The sequence below is a fragment of the Corvus brachyrhynchos genome, unplaced genomic scaffold, assembly GCF_000691975.1.
Source record: "Corvus brachyrhynchos isolate BGI_N302 unplaced genomic scaffold, ASM69197v1 scaffold5, whole genome shotgun sequence".
NCBI lineage: Eukaryota > Metazoa > Chordata > Aves > Passeriformes > Corvidae > Corvus > Corvus brachyrhynchos.
This window is the reverse complement of record NW_008238321.1, coordinates 5,606,680-5,616,801: the sequence shown is the minus strand read 5'-3', so window position 1 is coordinate 5,616,801 and position 10,122 is coordinate 5,606,680. Positions and strand designations below refer to the sequence as shown.

Below are 10,122 nucleotides of genomic sequence, written 5' to 3'. Positions count from 1 at the left end.
CAGCATGAAGACCTGCAGGGTAAAATAAAGCCCCTCAGAAGGGGCTGTGCTGCAGCAGAGCCTCCCCTGGGTGTCCCAGGCCTGCCCATCCCTGCAGGGCAGCAGTGCCTGGGTTCAGGGGAGACCTCAGCACCACATGGTACCTGCAGGACTGACTGGAACTCACAGCCAACTCCTCTGGGCTTTGCTGCCAAAAGATCACCGCTCAGAGGGGATAACCTTGCATCAAACTCATGTGTCAGCCACAAAGCCAGGCTGAGAGAACGTCCCTGATCAGGGATCCCCACAGATGCTGCAGTAACACACGCAGTGATGCTGCAAGCTCTGACCCTGCTGGTCCCAGTTCATCTCGGGGCAGCATTTCCAAGCAGGGTGGTGCCCAGCACAGTACAAAGGGTGCTTTCAGCACTTTTACCCGTGGGCAATCATGATATCCCGATGGCCTCTCACCAGGGAACAGCTCCTTCAGTTTAGCTGGAGTCTGAGACTCCCTGGAAGCCCGGAATCCTCAGATCCAGGCAGCATAAGGTGCCAGAGGCTCTTCCTCCAGCCAAGTCCCTCACTTTGCAGCACTGCCTGCACACACCAAGGCCTTTTCCCTTCCCAGGCTCCTCCCAAATACCCCCTTGCTCCACAGAGAGACAGCAGCAATCACCCACTGGCCCCATTTCCAGCCCGGCACCTGCTCCTTCCCACCACCAAGGAACCTCTCCCAGCCCCAAAGCACTGCAACACCTTCCACTCCCTGCAAAACATCCCAGCTCAACCCCAGGGCTGGAAGCACAAGTCACCCCCACACACCTGGAATCAGCAGGATGGGGGAACCAGCACTGCAGCACTCCCCAGCACCCCAAACCCCACAGATACTGAGCACAGCCACTCCACCTTGGCTCACTCCCCGTGCAGGAACCAGCTGCCAAGTCCAGACTTGGATCTAGCAACAGACTTTTGTGCTTTGGCTCATGGATCCTGCAAACAAGAGCTTTAATCATTGCTTGCTTTTATGCGCCGAGAGCCAAAATTGTCTTGTTAAGTACAGTAAGTGATCAGTACTCGCAGCACAGAACATTTCAATGGCTGCTTGTGTGGGTAATTATTACAGGCTTGCCTCTCTTCCCCTCTTGAGAAAAATTACGGAATGTGGAAATTATTGCAAAGCCTCTCCGGACTTGGAATATTTTCCGCCGGTTACTCCAGCCTGTGCCTGGATTTTGCTGCCTGGTTGTGCCCCATGCTGAGGGATGCCCATCCCTGGGCAGGCTGCACCAGGATCCCAAGGATCTTCCGTAGGCAGCTTCGCAGCTGGGCTTTACTCAGACAGAATAATCCCAATATCTGTCCTAAAGTAACAGGAGGCTCAGCCTTGGCTCCCCCTGCCTGAGCACAGCACACATCAGCCAAGCCTAGAAAACATTGATTTAATTTGTTTTTCCCCCATTTTCCCCATGCATCCCTAAATGGAAGCAGGGATCCATGCTTGGGACCCCAGTTGTGCCATGGCCCCAGGCAAGAGCCTTTCCCTCCCAGCCCTCTCTAATATTACACTATTAAAGTTGCCTTTTGGCTTTTATTAGGATTTTTTCCAGAGATAAAAGCAGGCTGTGGGAGCAGAGGCAGCCTCAGCACTACCCATGTCCTTGGAGCTGTCAGAGCAAGGAACCTCAAGCTGGGAATGCTGTGGCAAGGCTGGGACACGTGAAGGAGGAGGAGGATGATGGTGCTCAGCTGTGCATCCCTCCACCCCAACTTGCATGAAGGGACCAGGAGAGCAAACTGCAGGGATGCTCCCTGCTCCAGTGGTCAGGGGATGCTTTTCTGGAAAAGGGGCAGCAAAACACTCTCAGCACGCTTGGAGTTGGCTTTGCATCACCTTCGCCTCTGCAAATGCAGCTGGAGGCTGAAACCTTGGCAGGAGGTTTCAGGCACCAATAAATCTCCTGGTGAAACAGGGACAGGACCCCATAGCCCCCATCCCACTCTCACAGCCCGTGGGCAGCTCTGTTCTTGCCTCCAGGAGGATTTTGTACAGGGCAGTTCTAGAACGGGATGGAGGAAGGAAAGGCTCTGGGAGGATTTGGGTGAGCAGATAAAGCTAAAAGAGGTGGGACAAGTCCCCAAGAAGTTTCAGCAGTAACACCTCAGGGCAGGTTTATGTGCACAGCAGTCTGTCCCCAGCTGGCAGGAGGGAAATGCTGTCACTCCAAAGCTCATTTCTGCCAGCTTATTCCAGCAGGAGAAACAGGACAGAGCCATCAGCTCCAGAGGACATCCGGGTGCCCTGTGGCACCCCCATCACCCCATTCCAGGATCCCACAGGAGCTCCTGCACTTCAGGTGTAGCTTTGCCCTCAGATCTCCCCACAGCCCAGGCTGGTTCCTGTCACTGATACCCACCCCAGGGCTGGATCAGCCATTCCCAATGCAGTGTCTGGGTGCTGGGTGACGCACGCTGTCCCCTCCAGCCCCGGCACACATCCCCTTCCAACTGCTCCAGGGGCTGCAAGGGCTGCGTTAAGGACGTTTGGGTGTTGCAACCAGCACAGAAAAATGAGCTTCTTCCCTGGGAAGGTGGAGGGCTCCTTCTCCTCTCCACCAGGGCATGGACCCGTTCTTCTCTGCTCCATTTTTCCAAAGGGGTGAGGGACCAGGACCCATCACACGCCCAGGGCTGACAGGAAGGGAGTCATTCCCGAGGAGCATTGCTTCTAAACACTCCAATATGGCAAGGCAATGTTAACCAGCTGGGAAAGCTCTTTAAAGACCTTTAATTAAAGGCTGGCTGTTGCACAGGCCCCTTTCCCATCCCCACCAGGAGCGTTTCCCAGTTTCCCGGCCTCTCTCCCGCTGCCCTCCATCCCTCACACTTTCCTTCCCGCTGGCATCTGCCAGCAGCATGCTGTGGCTGCTGGGGGGGGTCTTCAGCAATCAGCCATCAGATGGAAGTTTGAACTCAGAGTAAAAGGAGAAAAAAAGGGGAAAATTCCCTCCCTGTTGATTTCCAGGCGTGGCTGCCAGCATGAATGGCAGTTTTTTTTTAAACTGGGAAAAATGGGGCTGGATCAGCCCCTACAGCTCCATTCTCTCCTCTAATACCAGCTGTGGCATCACCGCGAGCCAGCCCCAAAGGCTCTGGCCATCCCCCTCCTGCTTGCTCCATGTGTCCTCATTCCCTGGGGAAGGAGCAGTGGTGGCAGTGCCCCATCCCACGCGCCCCCTCTACCCCACACTAATGAGAGATACACAGTTAGGGCCTGGGGCTCGTCTCCTGCCAGGGGAATCCTGCCAGAAAGGCATCCATTTATTCTTTCAAGTGATATAAATTAATCAAGCGAGGCAACGTGTTGCTGCTTCCAATCAGAGCATAAATCTGGCATTTGCACACGACGGCTGCACAGAGCCACACTGCTCCATCCCCAAACTCCACCCTGGCCCTGCAGCCCCCAAAACCAGCAGGAAGGATGCCCAGCACTGCTGGCAGCAGCCCCCACTTACCAGCCAGTGCCAGCTTCTCTTCCCTGAGCTGGGACAGCCTCTGCACACTTCAGAGTTTTTATAGCCCACAGGTGCCTGGCAGCATGAGCCTCACCTGGGGACTGTGGTGTGGGACAGGTGTGGCCACACACATGGCAGCAGGGAATGGGAATGGGGACAGATGGGCCTTTTCAGGGATGAGCATGACTTTCCCTGTTACAGGTTATAAACATTTGAGATGAAATGTGGAACTAAAAATCAGCCCTGCTGCTCTCCTCATCTCCAAACCCATGCAAAAGCAGGGAAGTTTAAACCTCTTGCTTCTGGAGCTTTTTATTTTTCCCTTCCCTATTTTTGTTCTTTCCCTTCTGTCCTCCTAAATCTGGTATAACAGAAAAAGGAGTAAATAAAAAAATTTTGGAAAGCTCTTCCAGCTCTGCTCTTCCTGGCTTATGGAGTGGAATGGAGAGGGAGGCCCAGAGCACAGGAACCACAAAACTTTGGATAGTTGGATTTTCAAAACAAAATTGGGGCTAGAAATGGAAACTTTGGTTAACAGAGACGGGGATGAAAACTTCATTTCATACTTGGCTGCAAAGCTGGATCTTCATCATCCTCTTGCTCTGGCACTTCCCCAATGAACCTGGTGCTCCAGAGGCATTTTTCCAGCTCCACAAGGACAGGGTGTTTTGCCATCATCCCCTGAGCAAGCAGCTGCCCAAACTCCCTCTGTCCCAGAAAACATCAGCACAGCTCAGCATCCCCTTGTTATAACTTTATTTCCAGATGTTTTGAGCAGAAAGATCCAACAGTGACACCTGTCCCTGAGCTTCTGTGGGAGTTTCAGAACAATTCCTCTTGGGATGGGGATCCCAGAGAAGCTGTGGCTGTCCCATCCCTGGAAGTGTCCAAGGCCAGGTTGGATGGGGCTTGGAGCACCCTGAGATAGTGGAAGGTGTCACTGCCCAGGGCTCCTGGGCACAGGATGGGCTTTAAGGTCCCTCCAACCCAAACAATTCCAGGATTCCATGACCCTGGAGAATGAAATGTCACAGTGGAGAAGTGCTCAGTGAGCACTGGGAGTTCCAAGGAATCTCTGCTCAAGCTGAACCTTCCACGACAGCACGAGTGGGACAGGGCTGCTGTCACTGCTGTCACCATCCTGCACCGAAACACTTTTCTTGGAAGCACATCGCTCCACTGGAGCTCTTGAAAGCACCACAAATGACCCCAAACTCCGCCGAGGTGGAGTTAAGCCTGTGCTTGGCTCAGAGCAGGAGCCGGGAGATTTCATCCCCTTCCTACCAAAGCTGCTTTTATTGTCTTGATCTAATGAAGTGCAGACTTCACCTGGACAGAGCCATAAGTGGCTCCTCTCGGAGGCAATGAATACAAATACTTGACCTCGTGAGCTGCGGGGCAGCAATTAGTTTAAGCAGGGGGTTTGTGTAACACTTCAAAAGTCTTAATCCGTGCGGTCAGCCCTGGCACAGTATTTGCCAGAACCTATTGAGTAGTCTTAATGAGTCTGCAAAGCAAGCTTTCAATACATTTTGGGTCGCTTCAGATGCTTTAAATGGCATAGTCTATATGGTATTGTGCGGCTTTAGAAAGGGGCGGGCTTTAAAAAAGTATGGTTCCCTTTCACAGGGCAGACAGAAACCATCTTTAGAGCCGGGACCCTTAACGTTTTGCATATCAATATGGCTGGGGCTGAATGCAGTCACTCAGCTGAGAAATAGGATCACTATCAGCGTTTCCAGGCTTTCACAGGCACTTGGGAAACTTTAAAGCCCTTCGTGGAGAATAATTTGGTCGAATGTCGTGGCTGGAAACAAAACCTAAACAAGCAGAGTGCAGTCCATCATGCGGAGCTGCCAGCGAGGCTGACAAGGGGCTCCAGCCGCTCCGACATCCCACCCCCGGTGGGGCGGTGGCCGGGGGTCACAGGGCTGGGGGGACACGGCGGGAGGACCCCGCAGTGGGCACGGGGTGCTGAGCCCATCCCCGCCAGAGCTGCATCACTCTGAGGGCTTTGGGATTTCAACCAGCACAAAACCAGTCCTGGTTTCATCGCCTCTCACTACTCCTTGGCAATATCCCGCTCTATGCTGGTCACAAAGCCCCCAGGGACTGTCACCTCGATGGCCTCTCTCCTCACAGAAACAGGCACCTGTTCGCATTTCACTCCAGCGGCACCTTAAGCCTGTCCCTGCACGGGTCACTTGTCCCGGGAATGAACAGGAACATGCCCAACCTCACCTGCAGCCCGGAGCTGGGACGGGAAACAAACCTCACCTCCAGGGGCACAAGCGAGGTGCCAGGACCCGGGCTGTGGGCGCGGGGGGAGCTGTGCGGGATTAAGCACCAGGTGGGGGTGCGAAACCACACCGGAGCTGGGAGGAAATGGGATGGGGCCCGTTGTACATCCCAGAAGTGGTACCTGCGAGAGGAGAGGGAAAGGGAGAGGGAGAGGCCTCGGCAGCATGGTCACTCTGGGATGCAGGTTTGGGATGCTGCATGATGGAAGAAATCACAGCCAAAGCATATTTGCAAACAATGCAGGGCCTGAGGGCCCTTCAAAACTCATAATTAGCTCATTAAAGAGACAAATACAAGTCACTAATAAGATCTTAGAGGTTAATTAAATGTTTTCCCCATCTTTAATTAAGGGAAAACTAGTTAGTGCAGATTAAAGTAATTTCTGCAGCCTCCCGTGATGACCCTTGATGGCTGCAGATTTGAAAAACTGAGATTATTGAACTGAAAGGGCAGAGTTTGGGTAAAGGGCAGAGTTTGTGGAGAAGCTGGAATTTTCCTCCTAAGGGTTAGAAAAGCCCTGCTCTTTCAGCTGGGCCACTCAAGGAACATGGGAAAGTGATCCACAACTCCCTCTCCCTAAGCCTGGACCTGCCATTTATACAAAACTGCTGCTGTTCATTGTTTTGCTCAGCTGGGAAATTCCTATGGACTCTTTTCCATCTGCAAAATATCTCCCAGGATTGGGGTTTGCTGCCCAGCCATCCCCTGGCCACCAGTGACTGTGTCACCCCCAGAAATTGGTTTAGCAAAACCCCACTGGCTGCCTGCCCCAGAGGCCAAGTGGTTTCCAAAGGTTTTATTCTGGATGGTGGATCCATTATCCTCATGCACACAAACCCATGCTCCCACCTGCCACCCAGAGTGCTCCCAGTTAACAGAGATCAGCAAGGTTTATATGGAAGAATATTTAATCTGCTCAGGGAGGGGAGAGGGCTCATCTGTGGCTTTATTTCTTAAATATTTCTCTCTACTCCAGAAAAGTCCATTTCTTGCCAGAAAAGGTCTGATATAAATTAAAATGAAGGGAGGAGGGTGCTGGTGGGGTGGCCATGGCCATCCCTGGACCACAGTGACCACGGGCATCCCTGGACCACGGTCCTGGCAGTCCAGGTGCCAGCCCGGCAGCATGCCCTGGGGATGGCTCAGTCCCACCCAAAATCCTGCCCTGTCATCTGATAAAACTTCATGTTGAAGGGTCTGTAGAACTCCCGCAGGCGCTGCACCACCTGCCCGTCGATTTTGGGGTGCGGCCGCCCCTTGGATTTCCCCAGGCAGCGGGGTTTGCTTCCCCCCTCCGGCTTCTTCAGGCAGGGAAAGCCCTTGGTCTCATTAAAATAGAAATGTTTGTCTGTCACCACCCTCTGGAGCCCCAGGAAGTCCTGGACACGGCCCATCTCCCCGGCAGGGTCGCTGACGAGCCTCTCCCCGCTGACGAAGAGGAATTTGGAGAGCGGGAAGTACTGCAGCCAATTATCCAGGTGCTTGGCATAGATCCCGATCCTCACCGCACTCCAGCTAGTGTCAATCAGTCCCGTGCTGAGGTTTTTGAAGGCCAGGGCCTGGAAGCTGGGGATGGAGGGGTTTTTGGAGAGGGTCTGTGTGTAGTCCGAGATGGCGCGGGTGACGGGGTTGCGCACCACCACGATCAGCTTCGTGTCCCGGGACATGTTGTAGATGCGCCGCGGGGCCTCCTTGGTGACAAAGTAGCTGGGGGTCTTCTCCATAGTGATCTGTCCCTCCAGGGTCCGTGGCATCAGGCTCCTGAAGAGAGAGAGGGACACGGTCAGGGCTCAGCTGCTCCCATCTGATGCCACAACAGGTGGGAACAAGCCCTAAACCGAGCCAGAAATGCTCAGGGGCCTCCCAACCACAGCCACCTCCCCCCTTTCCCTCCTGCCCCACCTTGGCACACCCCACTGATCACTTCCTCCGGAAGCCCCCGTGCTCCAGCCTCTCTGCTCACCTCAGCATTCCCTTTGTCCCCTCCAGAGTCCATCCCTGGGAAGGAGCTGACTGTCACTCTGCCTCACCAGCAGCATCCACAGGGCACCTGCAGGCTGCTGTTCCCCCTCGGAATTCCCCCAAGACCCCTTCCCAACCCTGGAAATCCCTCCTGTTCGTCTCCTGCCCCCCAGTTTCAGTGGCTGATGGGCATCTCAACACACGGTTTGGAACGGGGCCAGTTTTCATCCCGGCCTCCAGTCAGATTTCATGTCCTGGAGGTTCCAGCTCGCCCCGTGGGATTGCAGAGGAAAATCCCATCACGGGGGTGATGCCCAAGCACCAGCTGGGAATGGAGATGCCCACCAAGGCTCCCTCCTCCTCTGCCTCCAGACAGGGAGCAGTTAAAGCCAGAAAAAGACTGTTTCCTTTTCAAAAGAAAGGCAAAAAACCCTGAGGGCCCAGCCATTGTGCTGGGTAAAATTCACTGCTCTGATTGTTCCCTCGTGCACTTTAATGAGGCATTAATTGCCGCAGAAATTACCCAGCCATGTCACCCCGTGTGACAGAGCGGGTCCTCCCTGCCACCAGCACAGGCACCTGCCCCACTGCCCTCTACATCCTCCTCTTCTGCCTCCAAGAAGAATCACAGAATCCTGGAATGTTTGAGAAGGGACCTCACAGATCATCCAGTTCCACCCCCTGCCACGGGCAGGGACACCTTCCACTATCCCAGGGTGCTCCAAGCCCCGTCCAGCCTGGCCTTGGACACTTCCAGGGATCCAGGGGCAGCCACAGCTGCTCTGGGACCCCCATCCCACTGCTGGGGGTTTGTGCCTGGCAGGGAGCCGGGTCCCCATGGCGGCTGGGGACAGGGACAGGGCTGTGCTGGGGGGAGTCAGGGCTCTGCCCAGAAGCATCTGGTCCTTATGTAATGGGAAAAGCTTGAGGTTTCTGGGATTTTTCCCCTGGACTCAGGAAAGAACACTTTATTAAAAGCATTTGCGAGCGACGCTGGGCCCCCACAGCTCCTTCCCCCAAACAAGAGGCAGAAGCCACTTGTGGCTTTCCCCCCCCCCCCTTATTTTAATTTTTGCACAGTGCCAGCGTTTTTAGAGCCACTTCCTGTCCCTGGTGACCTCACCTGGCAGCACAGCCCCTCTGGCACCAGCAGGATGCCCTTCAACGATCCATGAATCCCAGGGAAGCCATGGGTGCTTTTCGCATCCTTTCCAGCACCTTTTCCCTCCCACCCCAAATAACAGCACTCACCAGAGGCTGACTGACAGAGCTCCTGCTGGGAAGCACCTTCCCAAACCAGGATCAGACCCATGCCCATCCCCTCCCTGTGCTCGTCCAGAGCCAAGGAAAACCCAACGGCACAGCCCCAGCTCCACTGGGAGCATACCACAGCTCCACCCTCCTGCTGGGGCTTCCGGGCCAGCCAAGCATCCTTAGCTTTAATTCCGTTCACAAGGTGCCACAGGGTTTTCCAGGCTGCTTCACCAGCTTCTCCTGGCAGCTTCCTGAGGCATCCCTGCAGTGTTTCCCTGGATGCCACTGGGATTTCCAAACGGCTCCTTCCTCATCCTCTCCCAACCCCAACTCTCTCAGCAAACCTGGGCTGAGGCCCTAAACCAGTCCCTCAATAATAAACAATAAATTATTTATTACCAACAGCAAACACTTGGGATGACGTGATGGGAGACCCTGGAGAGTCTGTGTTAAACCAAAACCTGGCCCTGGACACTTCTGGGGATGGGGCAGGCAAAGCCCCTCTGGAAAACTCTCTTATCCCCCTCTTCCTTCCTGCAGAGGGACATCGGGGCCAGGCTGAGCCCCCCAGTGCCAGGGCCATCCCTAAGGGGTCTGTGGGGCAGAGGGACCCCATGGACCCCACTCCCCCACACCAGCAGCCCCTGCACCCATCCCAGGGCTCCTCAGCACAGGGGAGCTGCACCTCATCAATTACCACCAAGCACACCACCCACGGCTTAATTACCATGTAATTAACAGAAGTTTTAATAAAAGCCCAGGCTGGGGCAGTGGTTCCTATGCCGGGCTGCAGGGACCTTCCCATCCCGGGATCCTGTTGGGAACAGCAGCCTCCAAGCATTAATTGTGCAACACCTCCTCTTCCTCAGCAGCCCAAGCACTTCCAGCTCCTTGCACGATAATTACGCATTTCACATTTTCATTAACTCCCTAATACTTCCCCTAAATTACCCCGGTTAATTATTGATAACACCCAGATCCCTCCAGATCTGGCTTAAACTGGCAAAGAGCAGAGCCGGCTTTGTTATGCTCCACTTTAGCACAAACATTAGGAACTTTAATTAAATTTACAGTTAATTCTTATTGACCTTAAGAGAGCACCGTGGGAATGCCG

The 10,122-nt window shown here is 54.3% G+C and overlaps 1 protein-coding gene across 1 annotated transcript in view; it reads right to left on the bottom strand.

The window, feature by feature from the left end:
• Positions 1 to 6,573: 6,573 nt before the first annotated feature.
• The window catches only part of HS3ST6 (heparan sulfate-glucosamine 3-sulfotransferase 6), an 8,292-nt gene continuing 4,743 nt past the window's right edge, over positions 6,574 to 10,122 (bottom strand). The window contains exon 2 of the mRNA XM_017734018.1: positions 6,574 to 7,553. Within this exon, the coding sequence (XP_017589507.1) occupies positions 6,935 to 7,546 (612 nt within the window). The 5' untranslated portion in view covers positions 7,547 to 7,553 and the 3' untranslated portion in view covers positions 6,574 to 6,934. The remainder of the gene's footprint in view (positions 7,554 to 10,122) is intronic.